Source organism: Physeter macrocephalus, chromosome 19, assembly GCF_002837175.3.
Source record: "Physeter macrocephalus isolate SW-GA chromosome 19, ASM283717v5, whole genome shotgun sequence".
In the NCBI taxonomy this organism is placed as follows: Eukaryota; Metazoa; Chordata; class Mammalia; order Artiodactyla; family Physeteridae; genus Physeter; species Physeter macrocephalus.
The window spans coordinates 74,723,670-74,739,014 of NC_041232.1; the positions used below are offsets into that span (position 1 = coordinate 74,723,670).

General features: G+C 36.7%; 2 protein-coding genes across 13 annotated transcripts in view; one reads left to right on the forward strand and one right to left on the reverse strand.

Moving 5' to 3' along the window:
- Nucleotides 1-13,718, reverse strand: part of PIGN (phosphatidylinositol glycan anchor biosynthesis class N) — a 113,608-nt gene extending 99,890 nt beyond the window's left edge. For 3 of the 5 annotated variants that reach the window (XM_028480276.2, XM_024133950.2, XM_028480278.2), the window contains exons 1-5: nucleotides 13,563-13,718; nucleotides 11,505-11,655; nucleotides 3,511-3,759; nucleotides 1,336-1,457; nucleotides 631-729 (exon numbers count right to left, since the gene is read on the reverse strand). In XM_028480276.2, the coding sequence (XP_028336077.1) occupies nucleotides 631-729; nucleotides 1,336-1,457; nucleotides 3,511-3,731 (442 nt within the window). In that variant the 5' untranslated portion in view covers nucleotides 3,732-3,759; nucleotides 11,505-11,655; nucleotides 13,563-13,718. The remainder of the gene's footprint in view (nucleotides 1-630; nucleotides 730-1,335; nucleotides 1,458-3,510; nucleotides 3,760-11,504; nucleotides 11,656-13,562) is intronic. The other 2 variants (XM_024133951.3, XM_028480277.2) reach the window with 2 other exon arrangements.
- Nucleotides 13,719-13,969: 251 nt separating this feature from the next.
- Nucleotides 13,970-15,345, forward strand: part of RELCH (RAB11 binding and LisH domain, coiled-coil and HEAT repeat containing) — a 120,171-nt gene continuing 118,795 nt past the window's right edge. For all 8 annotated transcript variants that reach the window (XR_003677109.1, XR_003677110.1, XM_028479955.2 and 5 more), the window contains exon 1: nucleotides 13,970-14,715. Coding sequence is in view for 6 of the 8 variants with exons in the window: in XM_028479955.2 (XP_028335756.1) it covers nucleotides 14,196-14,715 (520 nt within the window). In the remaining 2 variants the exon portion in view is untranslated. The remainder of the gene's footprint in view (nucleotides 14,716-15,345) is intronic.

Sequence of the window (15,345 nt, forward strand, 5' to 3'; positions counted from 1 at the left end):
TTTCTAATCAAGAGATGTTCTAATACTTGCAGATTCATGCACAGAAATACAACAAATACAACAAATCCAAATGGCATGATCCTGAATATATGCAAACAGAAGTTACAAATATAAATTTTAACATTTAAATGTTTATGTGACTATCTACTAACTTCTTAGTAATAATCTATCAAAGTAAAATGAACCAGACATCTACATCATTATAATAATGAGGAGTTATCATCATCATAATAAGAATTTTGCTAAATGTTTCACATAAATTATTTAATCCCCCAAAAAAACCTAGAAGATAGAAATTATTATTATCACATTTTACAGAAAAGAAAACTGAAATTCAGAGAAGTTATCTAACTTGCCCAAGATTAAAAAGCTGTTAGATGTTAAGAGTCATATAGCATTTCATCGAATCCAAGGTATTAAAAACTGTATAATTCAACATTTCAAGTACAACTAAGAAGGAAAAAATCAAACTGACATGTCTATCTATTGTAATATACACCCTTATTTCAGAGATGTTAAATATGTAAAAACATGTATTTCAAAGTCAATAAAACATAGTATATATTTTAAATTACCATATTGATTTATTGCCTATTTAGTAGCTGAGGAAATATAATCAATGACTTTTACCTTTGGCAAACATAGCCAAGATGTCTGGGCTCCCCCAGCACCATGTGTGCCTGGTTTCATTAATAAGAGAATCAAATTCTACAGGATTTTCCTTCCATCCTTCAGGTAATTGAGAAAAAAAGCAAACAATGACAAAAGTAATATATACATGATGAAATAGTATATCCCCTAAAGAAGTATTTTTCAAATAATAACAATGAGGATTAATTGCAGAACGAATGCAAAACTAATAACAGATTTTGTTACATGTATTATATTACAATTTTTTTAAAAAAGCTTACAATAGATAATTTAATTCTTACTAAAATATAGAATCACTTTTGACCTTTCGAGTGTTAAGATCTAGGAAATCCATGAATCCATCCAATCATATCCTATCAATAGCACAGGATGATAAAATGCTAAAGCTTAATTCTTGAGTCAATCCCAGTGTGTGTTTATGTGAGTTTGGCATGCTAAAATACTTGTCAAAAGTATCTCAAAACAGGGACTTCCCTGGTGGTCCAGTGGTTAAGACTCCATGCTTCCACTGCAGGGGGCGTAGGTTCGGTCCCTGGTCAGGGAACTAAGATCCCACATGCCACGCAGCATGGGCAAAAAATGTATCTCAAAACATACTTCACTTTGTGTCATGATTCAGTATTAAAGAAGCAATATTTTTGCAATAAATTTTTCATGTGATAAAATCATCTAAATAGACAATACCTTTGGCAACTGCACTGACGTCTTCATAAAACCCTGCTATCAGGGCTACATGGCCTGGCCGAGATTCAGTTGGCACACGTGTGTGAGATATCCCCCAGCTGCCTTCATGCATTATGATATTCCTAAAAGATGTTACAGATGAATAGTTAACATAGACTATGATCAAATGCTCTGTTAAGGCTTCAGAAAAATAAGATTATTACTGAAGGAATCCAGTCAAAAGAGTGAGTCAAAATTTAAGAAGGAAAGGAATCTTTCTGATCCCACTTGAGCCCAGTCCTATCCCTCCCACCAGCTGGATTCAGTAGCACAAGAAAGCCCAGGTGAGACAAAGAACCACTCAACCACTGTCCAGGATCACAAGACAAAATACACCATTATTGTTTAAAGCCACAAAGTATTGAAATGGTATGTTACATAAGAAATCATTGATATACACAATATTATTTTGTCAATGTTAAATTTTATTAGGTGTGATGGTGGTTAAATTATCTTCCTAAATTTGAGATTAAAACAGGCCAAAATTTCTTTTGCTAAAATGTATCAACATTCTTTAAGTTGTCTAACAGTGATTTGCAAAATTTGGGGGAAAATGCAAATCTATCAGTAATGCTGTTGCAGGTGAAAGGCCAGCAGAGCAACAAGTTATAAAACACTAATTCATTGGTAACTACTTTCAAGATAAACTTTCAACTCTCAAAATGTTCTGTAGAAAAGTATCTAAAAGTGCTGGTTTAGATACTTTTAATATTGACATCTCATAATAAAACCAACTTTGGTCAAATATATACATAAAAAGTAAAAGGCTTAAAAAACCATTGAACCACCTGCTGAGGGAGAAATATTTTTTAACTTCTTCAGTTATGTAATGGAAACTGAACTCAAACAGAGAGAGGAAGGTATAAAGAAATGTGGATACTTCTGTTGAAAACATTTTGATCAGATCATATTTTTTAAAAAACAGTGAGGAACAAATAAAACCTTTCAGAAAAAAAGGTTTAGAAGAAGCTAGAATGGCATACAACACAAGGCACATCAACTGTGAGCCCTTTGCCCTCTACGTAACACCCCAAGGAGAAGCAAGTGGTACCGGAAAGCCTTGCCTTTGCCTTAACAACCAGTATATTTTATATCTTATTAATTTTGCAATGAACTATATTTCTCTCCTTTCTCTGACAACTAAGAAATTCAACCAAATATATCACCCCAATTTTTAAACTAGTCATAGAAATTTATGTTACACATTTTTGTGTACTGAACTTAACCCAGGCTTGATCTTATTTTCCTACTCATATTTTCCTATTGCCCTGAGTTGCTCATTTATTTGCATACTTTAGTATTATGCATTTCTTTGAGGCACCATAAATTTATTCCTGGAAATTCAACATAGAATTCAGGTTCATTCATTCTTCTAGCAGTCAACAAATATTTATTAATTGCCTATATGTTCTAGGAACTAGAGATAAAGTGTTATATAAAACAAAGTCCCAGCCTTAGTGGAAGTTGCACATGCTAAGTAGTACTATAAAGAAAATTGAAATAGGGTAAAGAGATAGAAAGAAATCATGACAGGGGCAGGAGAAAGATAGACGATTTTAGATAAATTTCCACTTGAATTTGAGTTTTAATCTCTCTACAGCAGCATTAGGAAGGGCTTTTGAGGGGCTTGCTATGAATCAGAAAAAGAACAGTTGATTGCAGGAGTCCCCTAAGCCCCCAAAATTAAACATTTCTTTTCAAAGCCACTTAATAGAATCCAAAATTACATTATATAGTGATATAGACTTGGAAGGGCTTTATATATTTTATAGAAGATGTATTTTGAGTTGAAGTCTATATTTTCTAGTTAAACACCTTTGTTAATTGGTAATTCACTAATATTTATGCTTGTCATTAATAAGAAAAGGACAATATAGTGAGTTGTAAGCCAGGTTTCAGAAATTAGGACAAGTTAGGCCAAGCAGCTAAGGTCATTCATTTCGATTCACCTGATATCAACTTCCACAATAAGAGAAATAACTCCTAGAAGGAAATAAACTTGCTAATCTCTATGGCAAAGGCCAATGTATATGTGCCCTATTCTCTTTCTCATCATCACTCCTCTACCCAACATGAGATAAACAGCATTAGCATAACATTTTCCAGAGATGTCTTTGTACCAGTTGACATGCTTACCTAATAAATGGTGCCCTAGGATTTCCATTTTCATCTAATTCATAAAGTTTATCTGCTCGCAGGCCATCAGCAACAAACAGCACTAATCTTTTCGCTGGGGGAGGCAATGGCGTAAACTGAGGAGTCATTCCATGAACCAAAGGAGATGTAAAATAAATGTCAAAGATGGAGGCGAAGAACACCAAATGTATGAGCAATCCCAAAATAATGTACAGCAGCATATCCCGTGTAACTAATCTTCAAGAAAAACTGAAAAGAGTGAACAAAATTAAATTTGGGTAAGCCTTAGTGCAATCATATATATTTTCACTTATTTTGATGACTACATATAGATTGTATATTTTAAAATATTACATAACACAGCTTCACCTTCATTTATGATGGTAACAAGCATTATTTAATAATGAGATAATACAGAAATAAAATATATGATAAAGTACACTCAAGCAAAAAGAAAAGTTCAAGTATCATAAGTAATTAGCACCAATAAACTATTTATAATAAACTTAAATGCATACTAAGCTCATAAAAACTAACATAGGATCAAAAAACAAAGAAAGAATTAAATGAGTCCTAAAATGAGTTAGGGTTCATTCAAGTCAAATCCTGTATAAAATAGAAAATATAACTCATGGTCGTCTTGGTTACCCATGTGACAACCATTGATATTCTCAGAATTTAACATTATTTAACTATTTGTGCTTCTTTTTTTTTTTTTTTTTTTTGACTTTTGGTTATCAGCTCAGGACAGTTTTCGCTTCTCTTGACTATCACCAAGCTGAGCAGACAACATGCATTTTGTCCATTTAGTAGGGGAAGGAAAAAGTAGTTAAATTTCATCTTTGCTTCAGAAGATTTACACTCATTAAGGGAACACTTTATTTTAGTTCCCTGAACCAATACAAAAAAGCAAAGGCTTACATTCATTCATTCAGTAAAAATGTTCTGTGCACGTATTAAGCGCAATAATTGTGTGCTGGGGAACTACACCAAAGTGACACAGTCACAAATCTGATGAGCTTACAAATACTTAGGGAAGGAAAACTAAGCAATGTGAAACATTTAAAGCATACCATTAACTGCCTAAATCAATGGGAGTCCATGGGAGTGCTTTTCAAGCCAGTCTACAATTTGCTTTTGTTGGTGACTCTCTATCCAGATTACAAATAACAGCAAAGTACTCTAACTTGTCCTTGTAATGTAACTGCATTAGTTACACATAGTGACGCTTGGCTGAAAAACACTAAAGATGAGTTAATTTAATTACAGATATATCTTATTCTTCCTGGCCTGAAGAAGTACATTATGAAAGGAAAGGGTGGCAAAATATCCTGCAAAAAAACTGAAACACTGGGGAAAAAACCTTATCAAAGTCAAGCATATAATAGAATAATAAAATAAAATAGAGAAAATGGTCAAATTATGGGCCACTTTTTTCTTGGGAGAATCAAGAGTCAACTAAATATCAGAAATATTCCACAAACTATGAAAGTCCCTTACTGAGTAGATGCTATTCTGCAACCTAAGGCAACACTCTCAGAATAAATATGTATTTTCCCTATAAGCTTTGACTACATAGCAACTCCCATCTTAACAATAGCAATCTGATTATAAAAATAAAATCACTGTGGTAAGTTTGGAAATATCGAAAAGTTGCCTACAATTCTACTACCTAAAGAAAAATCTGTTCACAGTTTCTTACAATTTTTATCCTATCTACATTTTTACAGAGGCTCACAATTTTATATAGATATTTTCCTTTATTATACATGAACATTTCTGTTATTAAAAAAAAACAACCACCTTTTCCTACACATCATGTACCATTACCATAACTCTATTCTATGGGTGCATCTTAATCTTCCTGATCACCCCCATATTGTTAAGCAGGTTTTTACTATTAAAAGTATCGATGTGATTAATCTAAATTTATATATAATTTTTATGTTAATTTTTTAGACATTTCACATTGTGCTTAAGATACTGCCTATAAGTACAGTCACTGAATCAAAGGCTATGAACATCTTTAAGGCCTTTGATATGCTATATATGGAAATAATTGTTTCAGCTGACTACTGATTCTCCTAATGATAAAGTAAACACTTGCAATGTATATTTCTCTTGCTTATCTCACAAGCCCTCCTGAAGAAAAAGTCATAACTTCAAATACACACAGTACAACAAACTAAATTTGATGAATTAAAAAGGAGACATTAAGCAGAATATTCTAAAGGACAAGATTTCAAACATGGAAATTATTATTAATATCAGTGTTTCAAGAGAGGAGGGTGTGGTCAACTTTATCAGATACACTTAAAGACTGGAGTAAGAGCAGGGCAGCAAACTGAAGTCCTTGTTAACCTTACTGAGGAATTTCAACAGCGTAGTGAGAGGTAAGCCCCATGAACGTGCTTGCTCGGAAGTAAATGGGAGGTCAGGGAGGGAACGACAGTGGGATGAGTACAGCTCTTTGGGAGAATGCTAAGTCTCAAGAAAAGTTCTTTTCTTAAATGAAAATTGATGTATGGCCAATAGAGGGTTTTCCTCAGCTACGAGACACTAGATCTGTGTGCTGAGGAATGATTTCAAATGTAGAAAGAAATTAATGCTGCAACAGAAAGGTAGAGTAACTGCAGGAGTTAAAAATCCTTGTGAAAGCAAGAAGAGCTGGAGCCTAGAGCACAGTGGAGCAGCTGGACCACCCTGTTGTGCCTGGGACACCCCCCTCCACCCTTTGGGCACTGGAAGTCTTGCATCCAGGGAAACCGCTCAGCTCCAAGTGAACTATCTCTGGGCTCTTCAGCTGGCTCTTCCCATGGAGGGCTCCCTCTTATTTTTCACACCATCTTCTCAAATGTCGCCTCCTCAAGGTTTCTACACCACCCTAAAGCAGACCCTTTCCTCATTTTCCCTGATTTAAACAATGACACACTCTGTATTTATTGTTGAAATTTACTTAGTGATTCTCTTCCGCTAGAATATAAGCCCCATAAGGACACAGATTGATATCTTGTTCACCACTGTTATGTCCTACCTACTGAGAAAGTAGGCGCTCAATCAGTGTTTTTTAAGGAACTTATTAAAATGAATGGCAAAGTAATTTTGGCTAAAATGAATCCTACTTCAACAACATTTATTCAAAACCTACTATTTTGCAAGTATTATGCTCAGCAACAGAATGTGAAAAGTGAATAGACATGGACCACATGTCCGTGTTGAATACACATGACCACATGTTTTAGTAGGACCACAAAGAACGAGGCAAAGAACCCAGCCAAAGCAAGGAAAGACTTTGAAGATATGTGGGATATTAGGCAATCAAAAGATGTATGCAAAAATACAATATCAAGTAGCCCACTTTTCAAAGCTAACGAGGAGCCCTGTGATAATTCTTGCAGATCCAAAAAAATTACCTACTAATGTATGCTTTTAACCATTTTTTTAATATATGCATATTAAATAAAAATTACCACTAGTTCATACAATTGTTTTTCTTTTGAGTATAAGGGTTCTTGTTATAATACATTCCACTTATTTAGAGTTATTCTAAGGTCAATAGTCTCACTAAATTTTTTCTGACGCACTCTAATGAATGGCATCTATTTTTAAATTTTTCAATCAACTTTATTAAAGTATAATTTATATACAAAAATGGACATTTTACATTTTATAAGTTTTGACCAATATATACACTCATATAACCAACCACCAGAATCAAGATATAGAATATTTTTATAATTCCAAGAAGTTCCCCCATGTCCCTCTGCAGTCAAACCCTGTCCCCACATCTCTGACCATAAGCAATCACTGCCTTCTGTGATGCAAGATTAATTTTTAGAATCTAAAGTGTCACTGAGATGGAATCATACAGTATGTACTTTATTGTATCTGCTTTCATTCAGTATTACATTTTTGAGATTCATGCACGGCTGTGATTCAGTTGTTTGTTCCTTTTTAATACCGAGAAGGATCCATTGTATGGATATACTACAAATTGTTTATCTATTCACCTCCTGATGGATATGTGAATTGTTTCCAGTTTTGGGTTATTACAAATAAAGCTTCTATGAACAGTAAATGACTTTGTGAATATATGCTTTCATTTCTCTTGAACAAATATGCAGAATTAGAATTGCTGGGTTAAATGGTAAGCAGATGTTTAAACGTATAAAAAGAACTGCCAAACTTTTTCCAAACTGTTTAACACACCTACAAGCAATGTCTTTAAGTGTTTTAAAACTTTATTTTATTGACAATCTATAATTTGGCTATAAATGTCATTTTAGAATTTACTTTTATAGTAAGTATAATGTGCTTTATAATTTCTTATATATTGTTGTAATGTTTCCCCCCACTCTTGAGTATATTCACTTACAGTTAGTTAGTGGGAGTGTAGTGATAACCTATTGTGGTTTTAATTTACCTTTCCCTGATGACCAATAACGTTGAGCAACTTCTCATGCATTTAATGAACTTTTTAAAATCCTCTTTATTTTCCCTTTTCACTTTTTAAACAGTGTTTTTCAAATAGCAGTACTTTTAAATTCTGATTAAGTTCAATTAATTTTCTTTTGGCGATTGTATTTTGTGTCCCACCTTAAGGAATTTTTGTAAATGACAACACTTTAGTATAGATTTTTAACATTTTTATTTTCAAACAATTCCAAATTCAGAGAAAAACTGCAATAGTGGTGTAAACATTCATACACCCCTTAGCCATATACATCTAACGTTAACGTTTTTCCCACTTGCTTTATCATTTTCTCCCTCTTGCCTCTCTGGCCCCTGCCTCACCTCTTTAACTTACCCCTCCCATGTGTGCGGGTGGGAGGTTTGGGGGGGGGTGTGTGTCACATAATATTGTTTCTGAACCATGTGGAGGTAAGTTGTATACACTATGGCCCTTTACCCCTGAATACTTCAGTGTTTATTTCCTGAGAATAATGATACTCCCATATATACCTACAGTAGAGTTATCAACTTCAGTACACTAAACGTCAGTATTTTTATCTAATCTAACATCTATACTCCAGATTTTTGAAGTGTCCCAATAATATTCTTTATAGAATTTTTATAGCTTTATTGAGGCATAATTGGCCTATAATAAGCTGTATATATTTAAAGTGTATAATAATCACAGTCAAGATAGTGAACATACCCATAACCTTCAAAAGTTTCCTCATGCCTCTGTGATTCATCCCTACATATTTCATTTTTTGATATTGTAAATGGTATTTTTAATTTCAATTTCCCCTTGTTAGTTCTTAAATTACCACTGATTTTTATACATTCACTTTGTATCCTGCAACATTGAAAAATTATTAGTTATAGTAGCTTTTATGTAGGTACCTTTTGATTTTCTAAAGAGATAATTATGTCACCTGTGAAAAAGGACTTCTTAGCAATCTATACTTTTTTATTTATATCTCACGCTTGTTGTACTGTCTAGGACCTCTAGTATAATGTTGAATAGGTGTAGTAACAACAGAAATCCTTGCCTTGTTTCCAGTCTTAGAGTGAAAGTTGTCAGTTTTCCAGGTTTTGTAGATTCTCTTTCTTAAGTTAAAGAGTTCCCTTTTACTCTCAATATGAAAGGGTTTTTTTTTTTAACATCTTTATTGGAGTATAATTGCTTTACAATGGTGTGTTAGTTTCTGCTTTATAACAAAGTGAATCAGTTATACATATACATATGTTCCCATTTCTCTTCCCTCCTGCATCTCCCTCCCTCCCACCCTCCCTATCCCATCCCTCTAGGGGGTCACAAACCACCTAGTTGATCTCCCTGTGCTACATGGCTGCTTCCTACTAGCTATCCACTTTATGCTTGGTAGAGTATATGTGAATGAATGCTGGATTTTGTCAAATGCTTTTGTTGCATCTATTGAGATGATCATGAGCATTCGGTTTTTCTCTTTTAGTCTCCCAATGTGGTGAATTATGCTGATTGAATTTCAAACGTTAAACCAAGCTTGCACTCCCAGAATAAACCCCACTTGATCATTAAGTATTATCCTTTCCATATACTATTGGATTTTATTTCCTGAAATACTATTTAGCATTTTAAAGTAATATTTATTGGAGATATTAGACTATAATTTTCTTTTTTCTCTGGTTTTGGTATCAGACAATGCACTGGGAAGTGCTGTTACCTCTTTCATTTTTTGGAAGAGTCTGTGTAGAATTTATATTATTTCTTCCTTTCTTGTGTAACAGAATTCACCAATGAAACCAATGGCTCAGAGTTTTCTTTGTTGGAAGGTTTTTAACTATAAATTCTTCATATACTGAGAGATGTTACGATTATTTACTACTTGTTGAGTAAGTTTTGGTAGTTGTATCTTTTAATTTGTCCATTTGTCCATTTCATCCAAATTGTCAAATTTATTATTCCAAAATTATTCATAATATTCTATTCACTTATCCTTTTTTCTGTCCTCTAGCTCAGGACCCCATCTATCAGGTATCATATTTAGTTATGCAAAGTAAGTCATTTTTCAAGTACTTAATTCATTTCAGTTAGATCTTAAACTCTATTTACAACTAAAGTACATACTGTATACATCTAGATGTACAGAAGCTCACACAGATTTAAATACTCCTCTTTACCATGGAAACCTGAGTACTCTCCTTTTCATGCTTATAAATAAGGAAATATGTATATCACTTCTCACTTTCATTTGTATTTACAAATAACTCCCTGGACTTACGCTCTTTCTTTTCTCCATTGCTATTACACAACTCTTCTATATAAAGTATCAAAGTTTATGTGTTAAAGGATAATACAAATTTTCCACTACCCACAACCTTATTGAAGTAGTGAAACAAAAATTGTATTTGAGAACTTTGACCCTGAAGCTGTAACAGCCAACATAAAAATCTAGCTCTGCTATATAGTGACAGTGGGATCCTAGACAAGTCCCTACCTTGCACTCTCAAGCATCACTTCCTCAAGGACTATGCAGTCCAAATCAGAAGCCAAAACCTTTACTTCAGGTTACAATTATATGGCTATGACTCTGACTATTTGTAGTAATGTCTGTCTCTATCATTTAAAGCTGATTCCAGGACAGCAAGACAGGCTTTCTCCAGCACTCATCACAGTCCTGGGCACTTACTAAGGACTAATAAATGACTTACAATTATCATTTCAAAGGGAAATGTAATATGCACGATAGCCAATAGAGGCTGCCTAGTTTCTCTATTTATTCCTCCTCCAGAACATACGCATGAACTGTGAAGATTCAGGATAGTTAAAAACAACCACAACAACTTTTATGTTTAAGTCATTTACTATACATAAAATTTCGGTGATTCCAAAATATCATTCTTCACATACTACTTATTTTATTATTGCTAAGCACATGTAATTAAGTAATATTATTACTTAATATTTCTGTTTTTAAAAAATCACTTTTTATTCAGATTTAGTGAAAAAGAAAACTTTGTCATGGATGAATCATTTGGAAACCACCAAAATAAATGAATAATTACTAAAAATTTTAAAATACACATAACCGTATCAATAAAAGTTATTTAGCTTATATCTGTGGGATGTTTACCACATAATGAAAAACAATGTTAAAAAATTAGAATGTATAAAAATGTATAAAAAATTAGATACTTATAAAACTTTAAGTCAATGAAAAACTTGTATTTAAAATATTACTTGTGGTTATTTTAAAACTACTAAAGCAAAAAATAATTTTTTAAACACAAAAATGATTTAAGTGCCTGGAAAAAAGCGATCTTTTATATTTTCATCACTAAGGTACAAACTTCAATGACTATCCATATTATTCAGTGAAACATTAGCTGTAAAGACCAAATTAATGCAGATCTTGCTAAGCAGAAAGAAAATTTCTCAACAATATTAAAAGCAAATTACTAAAAGTAGAGATCAGCAATTATTAATATTCTAGTATGTGTTATTTCTTAACCATTTTTAATTGGTAAGTAAACCTCTATGTATTGCGGAAGAGAAAAGTACTTACTGAGAAGACTGGCCAGTTGATTTGTTATGGGCTTGGAAGGTCACATAAACAAGTCCATGATTATAGTATACGAAGTAGAATCAGGAAACTACAGACGTGTTATAGGAAGCCAATCATGGAAGGACTTCTACACCCAACTTCTTACAACTCTCTGAGGAAACATATTTTAAATCTACGGATATTTTCAACATTCATTTTAGAAATCAGACCTTAAATTAAAGATATTCCCTTTGGGGCCTACTACCTTAATTGCTTTTTCTGGCTGTAGCTACTAAACAATTGACAACGGGTTTGTTTTGCTTTATTTTTAAAAGTCTGTCAAATGTTCTCCATATACTAGTATTACATTAATTGAGAACTGACTATAACATTTATTGTGTACTAGGTACCAGGTACGGTGACAAGCACATTCCTAATTCTATATACTTTCAGCATCCCCTCGACAGATGAGGGCTGAGAGAAGTCAAGGAACTTTTAAAAGTCTCACAGTAAATAACTGGCAGAACTGGTATATGAACTTTAGGCTCTTCAACCTAATAAGCACAATCCTCTAAGGGAAGACCCTAAGTGCAGGGACCCTAAATACAAAAGATTTCTAAAATTCCCCATTATAGAGATGGAAATATTGTACTATACAAACAACCCATTTCTAATCATGCCCTTTCCATGCCATTCCCTAATCCCTTCCATTCCTCCATTCCAGAAATTGGTTCCATTTTCAGTCTCTCTGGCAAACTCAATAAGGAGCAGCAATCCTTTTAGCTAAGAAATATGTAACCGCATTGACTAGTTTGATACTCTTTTTCTAAGATCCAGGATTTTTTTTTCCATGCTTTTCTTCAATATATGGCTCACACACAAAAAAATTTAGAATTCAAACATTAGGAGCTAATGTTCTATAAAAAATACTTTGAATTCTTAGTATTAATAACATCAAAAACTTCTACCAAAAACAAAACGAAAAATCCAAAGCCTCATTCAAATGAAAATTTTAGTTTACTGAGCCTGGGTAAACTGAAATTAAAGCCAACATTTAACTGGTGGTATACATTTACATGTAAACCAATAACCTGACCTAAGGCTGTATAAGAACACTATATTTTTATTTTTCCACAGACCTAAAGGAGATACTTCACTGCTTCAATGTAACATAACTTACCTGATAACATAATTATTGCCACCTCTATTTTGGTGCTTAAAGGAAGAACCTATGCAGAATGACAGGGAAATCTAAAAGTGCAAAAGTGGCAAACTTTGTATACTGTGCTAACATTTTTGTATACTGTCCAATATATATATACTGTCCAAAGTATACAGTATACTGTATACTTTGTATACTGTCCGAACTTAGTATACTGTGCTAACATTTGATAAAGGATATCAAAACTGTCAATAGCAGTCAAGTTTGAAAACAATTTCTCAGTTCCACAGTCAGTACCTTGACTCCAGCCTAAATGTACAAGTCAGAAATGTTGCAAGGCATAGCGGAGAAAGAATGGCTTTGGACATAAAAGAACTGACTTTAGTTCCTTTGAATACTTATTGATGGAGTTGACTTGACCGGGTCATTGAACGTCTCTAGGATTAAGTTTACTTTTCCCTCCACTGAGGGACTGCATTTGATATTTTGAAGCATCCCTGTGTATTAAATCCTGAGATCCTAACAGTTTGCTATTGAAGTCGAGGCTATCAGGGTATTCTCTGATCCACGCAAATCCAAACCTCTGAGTTCCATTTTCCATTTACTCTCTCCATCTCCCACACCCCACCCTATGGCATCCTGCCCTATCACTACTAACTCGGTGGCGAGAAGGCGCTCTCCCAGGCCTCCAGGGCAAACGGACACACAGCTGGGAAGGCAAGGAAGAGAAAGGAAGCCACATTCTGACTACAGCCCCTGCCCTGGGCACTTGTTACACGTGCGGAGAAAATGTCATCAGTTGGCGGCACACAGCAGAAAAAGTGAAATGTGCTAAGGAAAAGTGAAGCAGCTCGGCGGCGGGCGTGAGGCCACTTTCGGGGCCACCGCACCTCTCCCCCACTAGTCCCGGACTTTACCTGGGCTTATACAGGTCAGGCCTGATCTCAGGAATGGGGCCTCCTCACCGCGAAGGCGGGACCCAGCTCGAGGTCAGAGTTCCCCTCTGTTCCCGAAAGGACATCCAAGAGAATGTTCCTAAGCCACCATCAAAACCGCTCCTCAACCACGGAACGCCCCTGACACTTACCTGGCCAGAAGCTGCTCTCGCGATAATTCTTGGGTCAGCCCTCCGTAACTCCAGTCCCCGCCCCATACCTCATTAAGCCAATCAAAAAGGAGTGGGGGCGGGATTTTGTCTTTGAGCGGGGAGCGGGGCCCTCTATCTTTGCTCATTAGTGGGGAGAACGGGCGGGGCGGGGGCGGGGCTGGGGCGGGGAGAGGGGGCACGGCACGCTCCATTTCTCGCGAGACTGGGGACCAGGAAGACGCCTGCAGAGCCGGGCTGCTGCAGCAGCTGCGGCTGAGGCAGCGGGTGGTGCTGCTTCCAGACCGTTTGCCTCCGAGCCTGGGCCTGGTCTCCAAGTGAGGAGGCGGGACGTGGCTAATCCGGGGCCCTGGAGGTGCCCAGTGCCCGCTGAGGCTTAGTGGGGATTCAGGCTGCGGCCTGTCAGAGCCAGACAGGGAGGCGCCCACGCTCCTGACAGTATAAGATGGCGGCAATGGCGCCTGGAGGTGGCGGCGGCGGCGTGAATCCATTCCTCAGCGATTCGGACGAGGACGACGACGAGGTTTCAGCGACCGACGAGCGGCGGACAGGACTTCGGCTGAGTTCCGGGGTCGGCCTAGATCCTGGCTCTGCGGACTCGCTATCGCCCCAGGATCCCGTGGCCTTAGGGAGCAGTGCAAGACCAGGGCTCCCTGGGGAGGCGTCGGCGGCTGCGGTGGCACTGGGGGGCACCGGGGAGACCCCGGCCCGATTGTCAATTGATGCGATCGCGGCTCAGTTGTTGCGCGATCAATACTTGCTGACAGCCCTGGAGCTGCACACCGAGCTGTTAGAGAGCGGCCGCGAGCTCCCTCGGCTGCGCGACTACTTCTCCAATCCCGGCAACTTCGAGAGGCAGAGCGGGACCCCGCCGGGGTTAGGAGCGCCGGGGATCCCTGGAGCAGCCGGCGTTGGAAGCGCAGGAGGTCGGGAGCCGAGTACTACGTCGGGTGGGGGACAGCTCAGTAAGTGAACAACAGCCCTGTCACTCCGGCTGGCCTGTTGGGATTGCAAGGGGTAGTTGTGGGGAGGGGGTACTTCCGGACGGGTACTGAGTATGAGGAATATTTTGGTTAGAGAGTTGGGGCGAGGAGTGATCTTTTGCGGTGGAAGCAAAAGGATCTGGCAGTGACTGTTCTCTGCCTGCCTGCCTCCAGCTCTTGGCTGGACTTGCACCTGCTCCTGGCTCCACTCTTGGTGTCGGGATCTACTAAATAGCCAGCGTTTCTAGTTCACTGGCTATTACGTGACTCCAGAAGACTCCCTTGCAACCTTGGTTTATCGCTTTAATCCTTTTTCCGTTTTCTCCAATCCCCTGAATCACCACTACCTGGAAACAGTGTTCCTTTAATTGTTCGCAGTAATTATTTGACTCAAAGTCAAGAGAGAAAAGAATAGGAAATTTCTCTCCACGAAATCAGATCCACTTGAAGACCCTTTGTCTTTGGGGTGACTTGCTCACTCAAAAATTAGGTTTTCTGTTGCATAAAATTTGTTCTGTTTAAACTCAATTTAATTCCATTTCTGTTCCTTAATTTCAGTAGGTTTCCAAAATTACAGGAAGTCTAAGGAGCTGGCTAGGCAAGTTCTACCTG